At 39.5% G+C, this 19,252-nt stretch overlaps 1 protein-coding gene across 2 annotated transcripts; it reads left to right on the forward strand.

The window, feature by feature from the left end:
• The first annotated feature begins 12,855 nt into the window (after window positions 1-12,855).
• Window positions 12,856-18,309, forward strand: eomesb (eomesodermin homolog b). Of its 2 annotated transcripts, none has more exons than XM_034698111.1 (7): window positions 12,856-13,032; window positions 14,261-14,962; window positions 15,151-15,305; window positions 15,584-15,705; window positions 16,232-16,390; window positions 16,720-16,781; window positions 17,037-18,309. In XM_034698111.1, the coding sequence occupies exons 2-7, from the start codon at window positions 14,439-14,441 to the stop codon at window positions 17,812-17,814; spliced, it is 1,800 nt and encodes a 599-aa protein (XP_034554002.1). In that variant the 5' UTR covers window positions 12,856-13,032; window positions 14,261-14,438; the 3' UTR covers window positions 17,815-18,309. The 2 variants fall into 2 exon arrangements, with proteins under 2 accessions (XP_034554002.1, XP_034554001.1); XM_034698110.1 differs by having other exon boundaries at window positions 12,893-13,032; window positions 15,151-15,317.
• The last annotated feature ends 943 nt before the right edge of the window (window positions 18,310-19,252 follow it).

Consider the following 19,252-nt stretch of genomic DNA (forward strand, 5'->3'; position numbering starts at 1 on the left):
GGGTGGAGGGAGGGAGGGGGGTGGGGGGGTAGGTGAGGAGAGGTACGATGAGCATAGATGATGAGAGAGAGGACCTTTGACACTTAACCTGTGATCTCTGACGACAGGTCAATGTGAAACCATGCTGTAAGATCAACTTTAGGTTGTTTTTGAACAGTTGAGGATTTTCTGGAGCTTTACTCATTTTGAAAAAGAGAAACACAATGAGAAAATAGCAATGGCATAGTTCTTTGTTTTGCGAGCACATACAAATAAGATGAAATAATTTCAAATTCCCATTTCCCTTTTAATATTAACTTAAAAGTAAAAGTATGACTTTTTACAGTCACTGCATTTGCTTTTTCCCCACTCTGACAAGCTCAGCAGTGATTCAGAGAGTACGTTTGTAAAACTAAGTTGTTGAAAGGCTTCTTTTAAAGGAGACACATCTGGCTTTCTCGCTGCATCTGTAAAAGGGGAAGACCAAATGTTAATACGGCTTCCTTCTTCCCAGAAACAGGAGAGGAGCTGAAGAGAGAATGGTACAAAGACCCCATTCGTTCTGACTTGAGGGGCACTCGCCAAGATAATTATAAGCTTTATGAAAGTACACAGCAAAAGTGGAAGAAACCCACCCAAAAGAATGGATAGACAGGAGAAGAAAATTACTTTTCCCCTCTGCCTTCGCTTTATGCCCCCTTTATCAAGAGATGAGGCGGCAGCGGATGGAGGAGGCCTTCTTCAGGAGGCATCCTGGGGCTTTTGCAGGGAGAACGACGGAGCGCATTCAGCCCTTCTTGTGCTTCTCCCATTCATTAAAGCAGCAAACCTTTGACCGTTCCACAATGACCAGAGTTTTCCCTCATTACGTGGTCCATCTTGATGAAAAAAAAGGTGAAGAGGACAGAGGCGTGGACAACAAGGAGAGCAGAAATGAAGACCACACCATTTGAATAGGAGTTTGGTATAGAATCCACTCGCGCTAATCAACACCAAAGAGAACATCTTGTCTTTTGATCAAGTTTTTTCTCCATCTCTCTCCCCTTTTCTCTGTCCCTTTTTCTTTCCAGCGTATGATCCTCTCTAGGCTTCTGCACCCACATTACCTACACTGAGTGTCTGAATGCGGTTAATTATCTAAAAGGAAAAGTTTGTACCTGTTGAAAAGCTATCCTTGGTTGCTTGGCTTGTTAATGCCAACAAAAAGCAGCCACAGCGGATGGTCAGAGGACACCACATGCTGCGGGAGCCTTTCAGACTTGTCCCTAATAAGAATGCAGTGGTGAGAGCTCCTCTGAATGCATGCAGGGGGAGAGGATAGAAGATAGGTAGGAAGGAGAAAAGAAAAGAAAAGAAATGGGAAAAAAAACATCTTTTACCTCTCCATCTATAATTACTCCAAATGAAGAATAGGCTGAAGAAATGGCCGGGGAGACTTTCCATTATGACAGAAAAAAACCCATCAAGTAGAGAAGGCAAAGCACAAGATCGATAGTTTTTGAATGGATAAAAGAGAAGATTTTATAACATCTCAGAAGTAACCACGTATGTGCATCAGTGTGTGTCTCTGTGTGTGTGTGTTTGTGTGTGTGTGTGTGTGTGTGTGTGTGTGTGTGTGTGTGTGTGTGTGTGTGCACGTTCAAGTAAAATCACATCTGTGACTTTTTGCAATGCCATTTTATCTACACTCTATCCATCTTTCAGTCAGTATCGCTCTTCTATAGATACAGCTGTCTGAATCTTTGCTTTTCGCCCCCAGTGTTCAGAGATCTTCATAAGTTTCTCTCACAATATGCAGACACATTCTTCTCTTTCTCTCCTTCATAAAAATCCTGAAGCAAGAGTGCTGCCTTGATTTTCCTCCCAGCATTGGTGAGAGATGTTGCTTTGGCTGACAGGGATTTGTATGTGTTTCTGTGTCTGTCTTTCAGTGTGTGTGTGTGAGTGTGTGTGTCTGTGTGTGTATGACCCGCAGACCTGGAAGGGAGTGTCACCTTATGCTGTACACTGTCTGTAAATGTTTTCACACTTTCCCATTGAGAGTCGTGTGTGGTTAAGCTTTGGGAGAGGTTAAGCATGGCCAGCAGTTTTCATCTTGTCATCAGGCCTTTCACACCTTAAAATAATACACTAATACACACTAATACACACACTTGTTCCCTCAAGAGGGCCAGGTTCCAGACGTTCAGTTCAGTTCAAGTAAATTCACTCAACTTCATTTATCCCTCTTGGGGCATCTGGTTCGGAGGAGCTTGTACATATGAGACATCACTGAAGGGTGACGTACAGATAATTATGAATGATACGTAAGAGCTAAAATGTGAAGTTAAATCTGAAAGGAACACTGATATTAGGCGGACCAATGAATGAATAAACCTCCCTAGAAAGGAGGGCCTGTCTCAATAAGAGGATAAGGTGGTCAGCCGTGGGAAACAATAAAATGTAAGATAGATCTGTGAAGCATTTAACAAGCTCCTTCCAGAGGGAATAAACTGTTTTGAATGGTGGTTAGTTTTACAAGCAGCTAACTGCTGTTTAAAATCATTCATCCTCTCTGCAGCTACATTGGTAGTCTTGTCTGGTTCCATGTTAATAACTGAGCTCGAACTCCAACATATTTCAACTTTCCTGCTTTGTGTTTCTCTCTTTTTCTGTTTGTAGACAATGTACAAAACATTTGCAAATATGCATAAACATAAAACTGAACGCACCTGCAATTTTATATTTGATTCAAAACAATGCATTAATAAACCTCATGACCTGACTGAAAAATGCCTTCTGTAATACTTCATAGTGAACTCACCCCCTCCACCACCCATAAGATGTTTCTTTCCAAATATCAGAATATTCCCCTTGGAAAATACTGTACTGTACTTTAGAAAAATATAACTGAGGTCACCTCAAAACCTCTTTTTCAGCTGTCCTTGCAAAACCAAGGTTTTAATAATCTGCACCTTAAAAGGCGTTTTCAAAAACCTCAGTTTTCAGTGTCTTAAAACTCAATTTTCAGTTTTCAGCTGGTTGCTCCTAATCAGCTGAAAACTCCTTACAAGAGCTTTAGAATAATCATCACTTTTACCAGTATTAGTTCAATACAAGGCCAGTTTCTAACTCTGTTATCAAATTAAATTCTTCATTGACATCAGATGAAACTCTATTAAACCCCAGTCTCATCCGGGACAGGGCATTCATTCAATATACTTCGTCTGATGTTGCAGGAACTGCTCAGCTTCTTTCTTGCAATCTGTTTCCCTTGCTCTCACACTTGATGAGTGATCCAGAAGTTTTTCACAACAGACTTGAACAAGTGAAGGCCCTGACCCTGCACTAAAAGAAAGAAAGTTATTATAGCATGAATCATGGACATGAGCCTGTTTTTTAGAACTCTGTTGATGTTTTTCATCATAACAAATCTGTGTGTATACAGGTTTGTGTACATGCAAGTATATTTTTACTAGTTTAAAACGTAAGTGTTTTTTCCTTCTCTCTCTGTTTCTTTGTTAATTCCTTTATATCTTTTGTTCTAATGGTTTTGTGTATTGGGAGTGTTGCAGAGTTGCACAGTGTAATGTTATATATCCTTATCAATATAATGGTACTGACATTTGAACACATTGTGAAAATAAAGAGGTGAGGGGAAAAAAATCTATGCAACAACCGTCTCTGAAAAGGAACTTGCAAAATTGCAACGCAGCAATTTTCAGCTTCAGGTTACTTTATTTCTATTTGTGGGTAGATCATTTTTGCAGTAAAATGATGACATCTAGTTTTACACTCAATCAAAAAAACAACACAATAACAGTCTCAATTAAAAAAATATATTATAACAAACTGAAACATAACAAAAGTTAAGATTGAGTTGTTGCTTAAAGCTCTTCTGAGTAACTTCTAGGTTCTGTAGATTTTGGCACCCCCTGCAGACAGGCGCTGCTGAGTTTACTGTTGTTGTCCTGTACATGTTTCAGTACAGCTCTCTGAAGAGAACATCTTTCTGCTGACTTTGATAATCAGTCAGGTCATTCCCTGGGAATCTTTGCTGTTGAAACTATACAAATAGACTCTTTTGCTGATGGTCTTAGCTGTTGTGGGTCACAAAGAGGCATCAGTGCTTGTTTCAGGCTGTATACTGATATTTTTTTCAATCATATTATTTTCTCTTCATTTTCAAATAACCACCAGTGATGTTTGTGCATATCTCTCTATCCCCCTGCCTCCATGACAATGCAGAATAAATTTAAAATGTATAAGCAGTCTTTCACATCAAACAGAAGAATATTGTGTGCACGCTTATTGAGCGTCTTCTTCAGCAAGATGCAAATGTCAGACAAGAAGGGAGATTCCTATGTTAAGATGGATCAAGAGGTGTAGTTTCTTCTTTGTGTCACACTGGATAATACAGTCAACAAGTTCCAGGAGATCATCGCCTGGGAGTCGGGCCGAAGCAAGTATAACCAACTCGCCATCATGGCATTATGGTGCATGCACGATAGATATAAACAACAAATGCCATGCACAAGTTGAGGTAATGATGTCACCGTCCCCAAAACCTCTTTTTCAGCTGTCCTTGCAAAACCAAGGTTTTAATAATCTGCACCTTAAAAGGCTTTTTCAAAAACCTCAGTTTTCAGTGTCTTAAAACTCAATTTTCAGTTTTCAGCTGGTTGTTCCCAATCAGCTGAAAACTCCTTACAAGAGCTTTAGAATAATAATCACTTTTACCAGTATTAGTTCAATACAAGGCCAGTTTCTAACTCTGTTGTCAAGTTAAATTCTTCATTGACATCAGATGAAACTCTATTAAACCCCAGTCTCATCCGGGACAGGGCATTCATTCAATATACTTCGTCTGATGTTGCAGGAACTGCTCAGCTTCTTTCTGCCAACAGCATGTGAATGGGCTATTTTCAGGGTTTTACTCTTAAATGATCCTCTCTGAGCAGGTTTTCTAGCACTGAAGGTTTTTGAGCAATTGACAGTGCTTTTATAGGATCAGTAGGTGTGTGTACGTCTGTGCTAAATTACACTAAAAATGGTGAAAAGTACACCTTGCAAGAGGATGATGCAAATTAGGACCATATTCCTATCTAAAAGCAGCATGTTTATTTAATATAGACTCGTTGGTTCAATGCTATATGCGTATGTGTGTATGTGTGTGTGTGCAGTGTGTGTGTGTGTGAGTGCAGTGTGTGTGTGTGTGACAAGAGTGGGGGTACGGATGAACACAGGCCCCACGCAGGGGATAGGTGCTAAAATATACAGCGAGAAAAACTCAGTGAGAATGTGACAGCTGAGCAATAGGGAGGAATGAGACGGGTATGTGGGAGCTGTGTTTTGGAGACAATAACTATCTGTTTCTAGTGTAGGTATATATTTTCATAAGAATTCAGATCCATGCTCTGAAATAAAGAAATTGCTATTTTGAATGCCCTTTTTATTTTGTTTTGGATGTACTGTAGGACAATATTATTCATCAGTCTTTGAAGTCTGTGTCACCAGTGTACACCTATGGTATAATTATAGGGCAAATATGAAATGTATGAAAAGTAGATTTCTTGTTTTTGTCATCACACTGCCAGCTTTTTGGATTGCCTTATACACACACATACACACCCAGCAGAGATTCACACACATAGCACAGGGAGCAAGGAAGCAGCTTCTCAATTATCAAGCTCTCTCCACTCCTCTCAACACCTCATGTTTCTCTGTTAATGACTGGATTAGAGCTCTGATTAAGATGCACTTAACCCATAAACAGCAGTCCCCATTCACAAACCATCGAAAAGTCAATTAAAGCAAGCTGGGACGTTAATTAAGACTGACAAAGGCCAGACCATGTCCCAAGTTTTTTTTTTGGTGAGGGAGAGCGGAGATGAGTCTGTCAGTTCTGCCTCAGTCAGGAGCAGAGATGTGGGTCAGGACACACTCATTGTATTCACCATCTCTGGGTTATTATTGCCAAATTCAGATGAGAGAAGCTATCATTTTCACTTTTTTGGTTAAAGATGTCTGATGTTTGTGATTAATATACAAATGATAGCACACACTTGTCAAAAAGGCCACAGTGCACTCTAAAAATTGTTGGGTTGTAGTTATTTGATCATTGTCCAAAAGGTTAAATGTTTGCATCTCAGTTTCTTTAACTTTCTAAACTCTTTTTCTAACTCAATATAAACAAACAAACAAACAAACAAACAAGTACCACTCTAAAACAGAGAGTTACTTGCAAGTCTTTTTCCATTCAAACAAATCTTTATCTTAAATGTAATACTTACAATGTGGAAAATAATTCAAAACTGTCAGCAAACTATTAGACAGAGTTGCAACATATTTAGTATATATACAGTATATCTGTATTTTTATACACATATATAAATATATATATAGTATATGTGCTGTATATTCATGCAGAATAATACGCTAAAATTGTTTAATGGTTATTTTCTTAGAAATACAAAATCCACATGAATAAAAGTCATGATACCGAACATTCGATACATTTCTCTATGATTGCTTACTGAGGCAACTGAGAGTCTGACTGCAAAACATTTCCTTCACTGCATTGTGCAAGGCTTTGAAATCAAACAAAAATGCACAAGACTTCATAACACACAGAGAAGTCGTAAGAACAAACAATAGGTTGTGTTTTACTAATAGCTTTTAGTGAGAAAATGTAGACAATACATATGTAGTGGAGTCACTGGGATTTGGCTGCTCTATTGACCCTTTTTTGTGCCTGTCAGTGGGGTTGGATTCTTTGTTGTTGGGTTAAAATTTGCATGAGTTTTTAATCATAGGAAAACTTTTCATGCTTGATTTGCAGTTTTTGCCAAGATGGTGATTGTGTTCTCCAAATCATGGAAAAATCCTAAATTAGCATTTACTAGTAGAAAAATTAACAAGGTTAAGATGAAATCAAGTAAATGCAACAATGTGCGGATCATCCAGACATAATTATCTCTGTTTACCTTCTTAGTTTTGATCTTTTGCCGTGGTAAACAAGGAACTCTAAGTTCCAGGGACTGCTGCCTTGCTAGTGGTTGCCAATTCAGACGGGCCTTTCTACTTTCAAACTTCTAAACAAAGCCGATTAATTAACTCTCGGGCTTATACCTCTGAACCATAAAGAGCTTACAAATTACCTTGGGGGAAGTGATTACAACCATGGAAAACAATAAATCAATCAATGAATCTAATGAAGCCTGCGTGCCGTTGCTGGCGTTTCACTCTTACTCTAAGTCATCTGTGGAATAATAATGGGGAAAGAAGGGGATCATAGTTAAATTGTTAATCAGAATGTGATACCACAGTCAGCAGATTCCCCATAAGAGGAAAAAAAACATGCTCAGGGTCCTGCCGATTGGCTCAAAGAGAGGACATAATGCAGAAAATATTCCTTCCACTCCACTGGAGAGAGGGAATACAGACAAGTTATTTGTTCTTCTGCTATTGCTGGGTTATAATATTGATGCTGGGACAATGTACAGATCCATACAATTTCAAAATATGCTAAGAAAAATCATATCTAAGGATGACTGATCACTTTTAAGATAGCAGTAATTGATACATTGGCAGTTTAAATAAACATTAAAATTCATATTAATTGTAAAGATATTTGAGGAAGCACTCAGTTATAGAGGGTTAACCTTCTTTTGCAAGGGTCAGGGTCTTGAAGCAGAGGTTTTGAGTCTGTTTGTTTTGAAGAAAAAGAGGCCTCTGCAGGTACTGGGCTCATGGTAAAGACCTTGTAAATAATGAACACTGAGGGAATCCCATCCCCCGTAGTCTAATGACTCATCTATTGGTTTCAAAGAGACGTGATGGAGTCCAAATATGATGGTTTCCATGTTAAAAAGGCAAACTCCTTGTAACTTTGTCTGTGTTAGAAACCAGCAAAGAGGTGAAGTTGAGTCTATAACTGATTGGCAAGCTGCAGCGTTCCCACTGGTTATCCATAACTCTAAGCCTAAACATGATCAAAACAGATGAGTTACATTTAAAAAATACAAAAAAATACCACCCCTGTTCATTTGTTATAAATATAGAAATGAGGAAAAGAGACTGAAATGTTTTTCGTTTTGGTAATCTATTTTTCTTTTTGCCTATTTCGCTTCCTTTTTCAGCACTGGAGGCTTGAGAAATCCTAACATAAATTACTAGCTAGAGTTCATGCTGTGGACCTCCCTGATGTCATTTGACCACCTAATAGAGTGATGTAGAAACACTGATATTAACACAAAACTGCTGCCAGTTTTCTGTCCCAATTACAAGCTGTATGGTATTGAAGATGAAGGACCTTTGTGACCAAACTAACCAAATTCAAGTTGACCCAGAGTCTTCTTTGCTGATCATATGAATGTTCAACTTTTCAGTGCTTGTAAGAAGCACACGCATTGAGCTTTGTCAGGATGGATTCACATCACTTGTCAGTTGTCCTTTGTTCTACATTGTATCTCTCTCATATGATAAACTTGGTTACATCAAGGCGGTAGCTCATAACTGTGACCTAAGTTCAAATTGTGACTGTATTGGGGGGCCGCTGACACCAGCAGATTGGTGGGCAGGAACTCTTAACAGTACAGATTGGGTGATAACGAGTACATTCTCTAAACGGGCCCTAATTGGCCTGAGACTTGTACAACTTCCTATTAGATATGTGAATTTGGGAGTCATGGATCTTGGCTTAGGAAAGCTTGGAGGAAAATGAATCTCTCGTGTGAAGTTGTGATCAGGGTGAACTGGCAAGGGCAGGATCAGACACTTGGTCATTGCTGAATTTTTAATGCCCTCTTGTAGCAAAGAAAGAGTGTTAATGTAAAAGAAATATGGGGTTTTGTATTGCTGATTTGTTTGCAGGTGAATGTTCCATTAAGAAATTTGGCAGTAGAAGTGAGCAATACAACTGTTGCTTCACTCATAAGAACTCTAATGCCAAAGTGTTGTCTGTGTTGCATAAATGTAAGAATTCAAACGCCATAAATACAAAACTTTAATCTAAACACCAAGATGTTGTGCATGTCAGTGCTTTTCACTACCTTCTCTTTGGTCAGATCTCCCCTGAAAAAAACATCCCTTATCTCAATGGGACTAATTGGTAAATAAAGGTTAAACAAACAGGTCTTATTTAACCCGTCTCCTGTATTTGTAAAGAGATATTCAGAGAGATAGCCTTCTAGTATAAAGTCATGCAAACAGGATCTCATTAGCAAATGCAAATGAGAAAACACCAAATCTTCGCAGAGAGGCAGAAGTGTATCTCGGTGGGATAGCTGGAACATGACAGCTCACCAACTGCCCCCACGCTGAGCACCAAATGTGATGGTCCGCTCCTGCTGCTACTCTTAACAGGATGTAGGACCAAACCATAAATGTACGCGTAGGGGGGGAGATGAAGAAGTGGGTCACCAGAGGCCCTAACCTTCTGCCATTTAAATCCCTGTTGCAAAAACTCTTGTATGTGATTCTTGGTAAGTGAAATAGTGGAACCCAAAGGCATTTGTAAACATAGTTGTTCGTATTTTCTTACAATATGTACATCTATTTTAGCCATTTTTCTTAAAACAGAAATTACTAATACATAGTAAGATATTACACTCATGATATATGTTTCTGCATTGATCTACTTTAGAAAACCCCCAAGATTATTACAGTGTTCAGAGGCCAAAATCTTCAAGTGTGTGGTAGTATAAAAGTTTAGTTTATACCAGGCATGGAAAAACTTTGCACAGTCTGTTCTTCATGCAGTGATAACTAATTAACAAAAGGAACTAAAATATGAGTTGTAAAAATGTTAAAGTTCCAAATGTTCAGATGACCTCAGAACAGAGGAGAACGTTTTTCAGTTTTTCTGTGAGCTCAGTGAAGGCAGCAGATCATTTAGGAGGTCTGAAAGCTGATCAAAGGTTGTTAATTGCTAATTAATTAGGTCTGTATGTCTGTAAGTTGTTGAGGGGGCATTTCCCAGGAAGTGGAAAAGGCAAACCCTCAGAGCCAATGAGAACTCTCCTCTTGGAGCGTGTCTGTCGTGACATCACAAGCTGAGGCGGGCAGAGTTCCTGCCATGGCTCCGGACCAACAGACCTTCTGCTGGCAGCAGGGTGGCTGTGGCCTAGGGCAAAGCGGCAGTGGCCAGGTCACCAGCTTTTTCCTCCTGCCTGGCATGAGCGCTGTGGGAGGGGGTGGCCGGCAGGATGGCAACATGTCAGAAACAGCCCTTTAGACGTGTCAAAAAGCAGGCACAGCTAGGGGAAGCTGCTCATCGAGCGTAACAGAAAGGGGAGAGAGGCCATTATGCAGACAGGCTGCCCAATAAACACATGTAACCAAACAGCATTATGTGGTTGAAAGAGGAGGGGGTTAACAACATTTCAGTTCTGACATTACATGCTTAATTTGAACATATCTTATTTTGTACAGATACATATACCACAAGTTCTCCTTTTATTTAAACTGAAGAGCAGGGCAGAATCCAAACATCAAAAGTGTTTGTATGACTTATATTCACACACCTTTTAAGGGACTGGTTCTCAAAGCCTTTAAAAAACTGACCCCAAGTTAATTACATTGTGTCCCAGGATCCTGATCTGAACAGATTTCTACTTTCTGATATTTAAAGGTCCTGTGGGGAGTTTTATGTATGTACTAATATGTATGTCTTTATAGTGCTACAAAAGCAAATTAAACTATAATCAACAAGATGGATTATTTATATTAAGTCATTTTTAATATCATCATCTGCTGCTGAGAGTAGGTGTAAGTTAAAATGATACTGTGAGCACTTCTTCTATGAAGAAGGAAAATCTATGAATTGTGTTATTCAAAAGATAAACAAAGTGTTTGAGTGTCTTCCACTTGACAGAAAATGTAGTTTCCATTATGTGTGTACCAGAGCTTCCGACATTACACTGGTTTCATTTTCCACATGCAGGACCACAACTGGTTCCAAACTGCTTATGTCAAAATATGCCAGTATATATTTTATGTGAATTTCATAATCAGATTACTATCAAAAGTAAAAAACATCAATCTCTGTATTAACATCCTTCTGCAAAGTGAACATTAGACATCCATTTTTGGGCAGGAACTGTGGGATATTTCTCATGGAAGGTAAGTGCAGCAAAATGTTACAGAGTGGGTGATTAGTGAGAACCCCTGCACTGGAATTGAGGTTTGTACAGAAACTTTGTGAGACTGAAAATGTTCTCACCTCTGACTCATTGGTTTTGGTGTTAAATCATGTGACCAGATGTGCTTATTTGTGAGACAATTGTGTTACTAAATAAAGAAAGCTTCAGGGACAGGCAGACCTCAATGTGCTTTGTATTCAGATATTGAGCGTTTAATACCCCTATCTTTTATTTTTATATATACATATATTGACAAAAGAATATCAGCACAAAAATGTATGTAATAAACTTGGCATTTTGCAAAAAGGCCAGGGAGGGGAGTCCAGGACTGCGAAACTGCCTTTTCTACTACATATTCATGATTTCCTGGAACAATCACTTTATCAGCAAGAGTGATTCACTTTGAGACTGTTTGCTGTTCAAACAGTTTACCCAAATAGTTGATTTGACCTGCTTGATGTTCAGTGTGTTTATTTCAGGGGTGATGACCTGCTTCATTAATCCTCTCATCGTCTTTGTCATGCAAACCTCTCCTCAAGCAGCAGCAGCTGAGCATCGTCTGGTCCTGGGAGCAGAGCGGGTCTTTAAACTATTGAAAGGAGCCCCATTAACGCAGTGATACAGCTCTAATTAAAGTCTGAGTGAGGTTTTCTTTGAACTGAAGGAGCAGGTTGAGGGTAAACCGAGGAGGAAACAGTCTGATAGTGTGTCTTTATGCACAGATTAAGGGCTCAGATTATCTTTCTTGCCTTTGTGACAAACTTCGATGTATATTGGGGTGATAATGGGCAACCTCCATCATTAATGTCATGCCATTTTTATAAAGGTTCCACAGAGCGTTTAAAAAAATACTCATGTGTATATAGTAGTGTGAACTTTTTGCTTTGCTCACACAGATTTTGAGATTTTTTAAAAAACCATAGTTTCTTCATGTCAGTGTCACTAATCCCACATAACAGAGATCTGCTATTTCACAGAGTGTTTACTCTCTTGCTTTTGATTCTTTGGCTGCTCCACTAGCTGCTGCTCCTCATTCCAGCCATATAAACACTGATTAAGTGGGATAGAGCAAACCCACAATTAAATCATTTTGTCAAATATTGCTCAGTTTTAATCATGCCAGGCTCACTCTGGTCAGCCTTTTCAGTCAAACTGAGCTCTAAATGAAGATTTGGGTCTGATTTTTGTATGTTGTGATTTTTTCCAGTGGGGTTAACATTTGTGTCTGTGTCTCCTGATCTCATATTTCCTTTCATATTCACTTTACTGCTATGGGTAAGTTTGACAATGACTCTTGTTTTTTTTCTCTATGAGAATTGCACATGAAAGCAAAATTTGCAGGCACTTTCATTTTGATGATCTGATGCATTTTCGAAGCAGTTTTTTCCAATGTGCTGCAGGTATTCAAAATCTGGGTGCATCCTCATAGGCATCATGGTTCTTTCAAGTTCTTAAAGTGAGACAGAGACAGTCAGCAATACAAGCTCAATATACAGTAAAATTACATACAGCATTAACCTCCATAGACTTATTCTCTAAGCCCTGATTTAAATGTTACTCTGCTGTTGTTTCTCTGTGAGGACGATGAGCAGGACACACTGGTAGACTGGGATGGAGTCTGGCTCTTATACACTAAGGGTTGATGCTGAGGATCCCCTGCCCCTCCCCTGGAGATCAGAGGAGGATCTGATAATAGGCTGCTATCTGTGCGTCATGACCACAAGGAGAGAGCAGTGTGCCTCTACTCCGCCTCACATGGCTCAGGCTTTATTTCAAACTCCCTCCTCAGCCCCAAACACAACATGATGCCATGTGCCGGTATGGACTCAGACACACAGGTTATCACGCGCGTATATTTTCCCTAAGAGAGTTTAGAATTTATTTTAAATTATTTTTTTGATTTACAAAAGGAAAGAAGAGGAATCACTTGGTAAGTTCTTATTTTGATTTTTTTTGTTGGGGATTTATACTCTTGCATGTAAAACAATAAACACTCTCCTGTGACACATTTTTTAATCAACGAGAAATTTAAAGCAGTTATAGAGCTTAAACTTGTTCTGACATTTGGTGATATTTATAAGGGAATTAAGCCAGGTGAAGTAACTCGTGCTCAGATTTATTTGTTGATTATTTCTTTATTCTTTTCCCTCGATAGGATCGTTTGTTGTCGTTTCTTATATTGAACTGTCTGATCCACGAAACATCACAGGTTTCTTCACACGGAAAAATAATTGGCTATTTCCCCTTTTCACGTCAGGAATTCCGTTGGGACACAGAGCCGCGTCAGAATTGAATAAATGTAAATTCATTAACTCTGAATAATAACACAGGATTAACGGCACCGCGTCTTTTACTTTAAAACATATATTATATTATTATATTATGTTGCGTTATCATTTGAATGTGTTTTTTACGTGGGTTTACCTGATTACAATATACATGAGAAAGCAAAAATTGCACTATTTGTTGTCCCCGAAAAATGTGTGGTTTCAATATTATTCTCTGGAAATGTGCCATGAACCTGAAGCATCGTGGGCGAGCTCTCACTTTAGTTTTACGCCTTCCAAAATCAGTGCCTTACTTAAAGTTTGTCATATGATTTACAAGAAACGGACTCCGACTGAATAGAGGTTTATCATTTCAAATTACACATTTTTAAACGTGGTCCAAAGTTGGCGTACATTTTTATTAATTAACATATTGCCATAAACATGAAAGGGTAACCTGAATTACATCACGTCTGTGGCGTCTAAAAGTGAATTATATTAATTATAAAAAAGGCACAATAGGTCTTTTTACTATCTAACTACATACTCCCCTAGAAATAAAAATTAAAAAACGGGACCATGCAGAGGATCACCTGTGCCAAGTTGACTTATTTGAGATTTCAGTAAAGTAGGCTACACATTTTTTAAAAGACAATAAAAATAAAAATCTAACATCAAGTTTTTAAAAGTTCACACACACAAACTCTGATACGCCCACAGATCTGTTCAGCTTTCATATGAAAGTCACTTTCCTCTGCTACCTCATTTAATGATCGTTTACGCGCAGTTTGACAGCTCACATGTATGAGGCCTTCAAAGTGTTGGTGACTCATACAGCTGATAGATAGCGTAGGTGCCCTACTATCTTAACTTCATCTGTACCTGTCTCAGGTTTTAGATTTCCCCAGCTGCTGGCCAAAGGAGATTTAATCAGAAGACATTTGGCACAAGAGTGAGAGTGAGAGAGGGTTCCTGAGAGGTAAGACGACACTGGAAATTCGTCCCACCTTGGATCAGAGAAAGCAACGCACCTCTGTATCAACTCTAAGTGAAGACTAGTAAAGTAGTGATGCTGGGCAGCGAAGGAGAAAGCAGTACCTTTTCATCCACGAAGGAAGCAGCGGATGAGAGGTGTAAGTCTCCGGCTGTGGAAGGAGACGATCCAGCTGCTGGCAGCAGGTACACAGAGCACGGGATGGGTGCTGACCGCTACTACATCCCTCCTACAGTCTCCAAACAGAGCCCAGAAACACCAAACCCTTGCTCTTTCATCCCCTACACTCCCAGTGGGGCGGTTTACAGCCCGTCCAGCGCTGGCAGGTACCCCTCATCTCTCCACCTGGGCTCCGTGTTGCCCCCCGCGGGATTTTCCACCTCCACAGCTGCCCGCAGCCACTTCAGCTCGGCGTACCAGCTCGGGCAGGGCCCCGGCTGCATCTACCAGCCTTACACCGGCTCAGGGTCCGCTCTCAGTAACATCACTTTACCCACAGCCGGCCCCGGAATGAGGCCCCAGGTCTATCTGTGCAACCGGCAGCTGTGGCTAAAGTTCCACCGGCACCAGACTGAGATGATCATCACCAAGCAGGGCAGGTGAGCATGAGCGCTCGAACAGACAAGGATAAAACTCTACTGTGACAACATTGTGATTTATACGAGTAATACTTTTTTAAAAAATATAATAAGTGGGCAACTTTTAGTGAGACATTTTTTTGTGAAACGAAATTTTGTTTATGACTTAATTTGATATAGTTACATTTGCACCTGTGTTGTGTTTGCAGACGGATGTTCCCGTTCCTGAGTTTTAACATCGCTGGTCTGAGCCTTAACTCACACTATAACGTGTTTGTGGAGGTGGTGCTGGCGGATCCAAACCACTGGAGGTTTCAAGGTGGCAAGTGGGTGACATGTGGGAAGGCGGACAACAGCAGCCAAGGTTCGAAGAAGGGTATTCTAACAGTTGCAACTTTTCAGACATGTTATTTAATTCATTGATTAATTAATACCCAACTTTGTGAATACATTAAATGGAAAAAGAACATCACATTAAGTGACTATTTTCTGTGTGCAAAATTAAATTAATTGGTCATGAATACAACTTGTTTTTTGTGCGTAAAAACTTGGAAGATATGTGTGCTTTTTTTATGCACAGGTCAACATACAATATCAGGCTGTGGTTGAGTTTGAGGATTAATATCGATTTCTTTGTGACAGGAAATAAAGTTTACATCCACCCCGAGTCTCCAAACACAGGTGCGCACTGGATGAGACAAGAAATCTCCTTCAGCAAGCTCAAACTCACCAACAATAAAGGAAACCTTCACAGCACTTCGCAGGTATGCCAGAAAAATAAATCAATAATACCACCTCTTAAATAGATGTGAATACGTGAATTATCATATAAAAAATGTTGACATAATTTACGTTCGATTGAGCAGGGACTGAAGTTATATCCAGTACCATTTTGTATTGTTGATATCGTCAATATCTTCCATGTTTCAATGAATCCCGGATAAATCGTGCGTAACGGACGTAATTATGGCGCACTATACATTTTACATGGTTATTTTGTTTAAAGTGTTTGATTCATGGTCAAAAGAAAATAAAAAAAATTCAGAGCTCACATGAAGCTTTTTTCTGCCAACAGAAGTTATTTAAGGCAGACTTTGAATTAACGTAAATTGTCAGTAGAGTAAATTGGCCATATGTTTTGCGCAAACACTTAAAGGGAAACAATACACTTTTTGCAAAAATTCCACCGGTGACATTAGTGCTTGCTTGTAGTTTTTAATAATATTTAATGCATATTTCAAACGATAAAGTTGTTTAAATTGATAACAGTAATTTCATGTTCATATGTAGATGATTGTCCTGCAATCGCTGCACAAGTACCAGCCGAGGCTGCACATCGTAGAGGTGACAGAGGACGAGGTGGAAGACATCGGCAGTGACATGAAGACGCAGAGTTTCACCTTTCCAGAGACTCAGTTTATAGCTGTCACTGCCTACCAGAATACTGATGTGAGCAAGTCACCCCTATCTTTGTCCCATGTCATGATGAAGTTACTGAGCACGCTGATCTTATCATACAATCAGTCCAATGTCTTCGTTTTGTGGTTACAAACTGCTTGTTACATCTTGTTTAAATATAGCTCAAGTATGTTGATTGTAATTTTTAAATTGTAATGTAAATGAATTCAGTGGGAAACAGCCCTAAATACTTTATTTACTTCTACAGTTTGACACCCATCATTTGTAGAAATGTAAATCATTGTGCTTTGTTGAATGTGTTCTTTCTTATTGCCACAATGTCAGCATGAAGCTTATTCTTACATTTGACTTTGTTCCAGATTACACAGCTGAAAATTGATCACAACCCTTTTGCCAAAGGATTCAGAGACAATTATGATTCGTGAGTATTTTACATTGTCACATCACCAGTTATAAACTGTGCATAAATCATATCTTAGAAGGATTTCATTGAGCTATTTTCTTATTCACCAACAGTCTTTCTTTCTTGTAATACTGTGTTTAAATTATATTATTCTCTATTGCGATCACTTGCTTCTTGTATGTGTGACTACTCATTTTGAAAGAAATGTTCACCATTTTTTTCTCCCTGTCCCTCACTTGTCCTCATATTCACATGTATATCCATACATTTTAGGATGTATACGGCTCCAGACAACGACCGCCTCACCCCCTCTCCCACCGACTCTCCCCGTGCACACCAGATCGTCCCCAGTGCACGCTACTCCATGCAGCCCCTCTTTCAGGACCAGTTTGTCAACAACCTCCCACAGCACCGCTTCTACAACAGCGAGAGAGCTGTACCGCAGACTAACAACCTCCTCTCACCTCAGGCTGAAGACGGTGCATCACAGAGGTGGTTTGTCACCTCCATGCAGCAAGGAGGAAACGGCACAAGCACCAGCAGCAAGCTAGATCTCTCGCCATATGAGGGGGAATACTCAAGCTCCCTGCTGCCTTATGGTATCAAATCTCTGTCCATGCAAACATCCCACGCTCTCAGCTACTACCCAGATTCTCCTTTCACCACCATGTCTGCAGGGTGGGGGTCCAGAGCGGCCTACCAGAGGAAGGTAACCCCCGGTCTGCCTTGGTCCCCCAGACTCAGCCCCACAACTTGTTTCCCAGAAGAATCAAACAAAGTTAAAGCACAGATAGAGGAGGAGGCGAACGGCAGTGGAGGCCTGATCTCCTGGACAGAGGCACAGCCGTCAGCTCTGTCTCTGGACAAGACTGAGTCTTATTCTTCAACCTGCAAACGAAGGCGCTTGTCTCTTCATATTGCTAGCACAGAGGAGTCCCCCAACGACATAAAGTGTGAGGACTTGGCCTCTGCTGCACCTAGCTCCTACAGCAAAGAAGCCCCCTCATCCAAAAGCATGGCAGCTTACTATTCCTTTTACACAAACCCCTGAGTGCTTTATCTTTCAAATGCCCTGTCTTTCATTTTGCAAATTAGGTTCTTCTTTATTTGCCACCATGAATAAGAACATTTAGTTGCTTACACCATGCTCACAATCAGTATTTCTATTGTGATGTTTCTTTTCTTTGTGTTATGATACATTTAAATTCAAGGGTATAGTAATAAAATGGCATTAAAATCAAGGATTGTGTGGCATGATATTAGCTTATTACATCTATTCAGTCCATCTACCATAGAGTTCAACTGTTGTGTAACAGAGTGCCAAAGCATTTGTTTTTAGGTATCACATTTTTATAAACAGTATTATGTATGTTTCTTTGTGACTACATTGCTGTATCTGCCTTTACACTGAAGTTGCGTGTTTACAGATTATTTATTAAAGGCCTGTTGATACGAATTTGTGCACTCATGAATGTGAGGTTGATATGCTGTATATACCTTCATGGCAATGTTCAGATGTTTGATAATAAAAGTCATATATGTTCTATTAAGTATCTGAGTGGTTTCCTCATGTCTCTGTGCATCTTTACCATCACCTAAAGCTGTCCACGGCACACTTTGAAATAAATACATGAAAAAGTGCTCATTCAAATTAAGCATTCACTTCATGCATGACTCCATCAGTAATATGGTAATAGGCTGTTTCATTTTCCTTTTCCAAGTTTATTATGAATGCTCACAAAGGCATCATTCTGAGGATCGAATTCACTAAAAACACACAAAAGAGTGCGATTGAGTGTGAAATCACTGGTATCTGTTAAGAGCTTATTTTTAAGACATAGTTAAAGTTGATTCAACTATTTCATAATAATACCAAGACAAAACGACAGCACAACTCTTGTCTATCATCCAGACCTGTTTGTTTATGTGGACTCTGTCGCACTCTAGTGGCAAATTGTTGTCCTTGCAACCATCTAACCATTTCCTCCAGAAGCCTGCTCGGTTGAGACTTGAGACACAGACTAAGTGCATCTGTTGACACATTGAGGGTTTATCTCTTTTTTAATCCAACAGTTACATCATATCATAAAAAAAGCTTGTGGACCAGTAAACTTGACACACAATACTGTACAACATGCTTTTTATTTCCTTTGCTGTCTATTACAACTTGTTGACATTGGGTCTATATGCTGTTCAAATGATAGACTTATAACCACCATTTTTCTTGCAACGTATCCTTGATAAATGTATTCATATTTCCAAACTATACAAGTATTCAGAATTAACTTGCTGGGCACTTTAGAAAGCCCGGGTGCAGGGGTGTGACCAGACTTGTTTGACTGGGGTGGACAAACTTAACACACACACAAACACATGGACACACGAATGAATAGCATTTACTTACCATTCCTGTCTCCACTAATCATGTCTACTTTTGCTACCAACATTAAAGTATCTCAGAAATATTCTGTATAATTATTTCTTACCTA

Source organism: Notolabrus celidotus, chromosome 12 (genome assembly GCF_009762535.1).
Source record: "Notolabrus celidotus isolate fNotCel1 chromosome 12, fNotCel1.pri, whole genome shotgun sequence".
Taxonomy (NCBI): domain Eukaryota; kingdom Metazoa; phylum Chordata; class Actinopteri; order Labriformes; family Labridae; genus Notolabrus; species Notolabrus celidotus.

Excerpts from the sequence above, each read along its gene's own strand:
- eomesb (XM_034698110.1), top strand. The coding sequence starts at position 14,439 with ATGCTGGGCAGCGAAGGAGAAAGCAGTACCTTTTCATCCACGAAGGAA. Across the intron at positions 15,318-15,583 it reads CAGCCAAGGTTCGAAGAAGG|GAAATAAAGTTTACATCCAC; the intron begins GTATTCTAACAG and ends TCTTTGTGACAG. Across the intron at positions 16,391-16,719 it reads CTGCCTACCAGAATACTGAT|ATTACACAGCTGAAAATTGA; the intron begins GTGAGCAAGTCA and ends ACTTTGTTCCAG.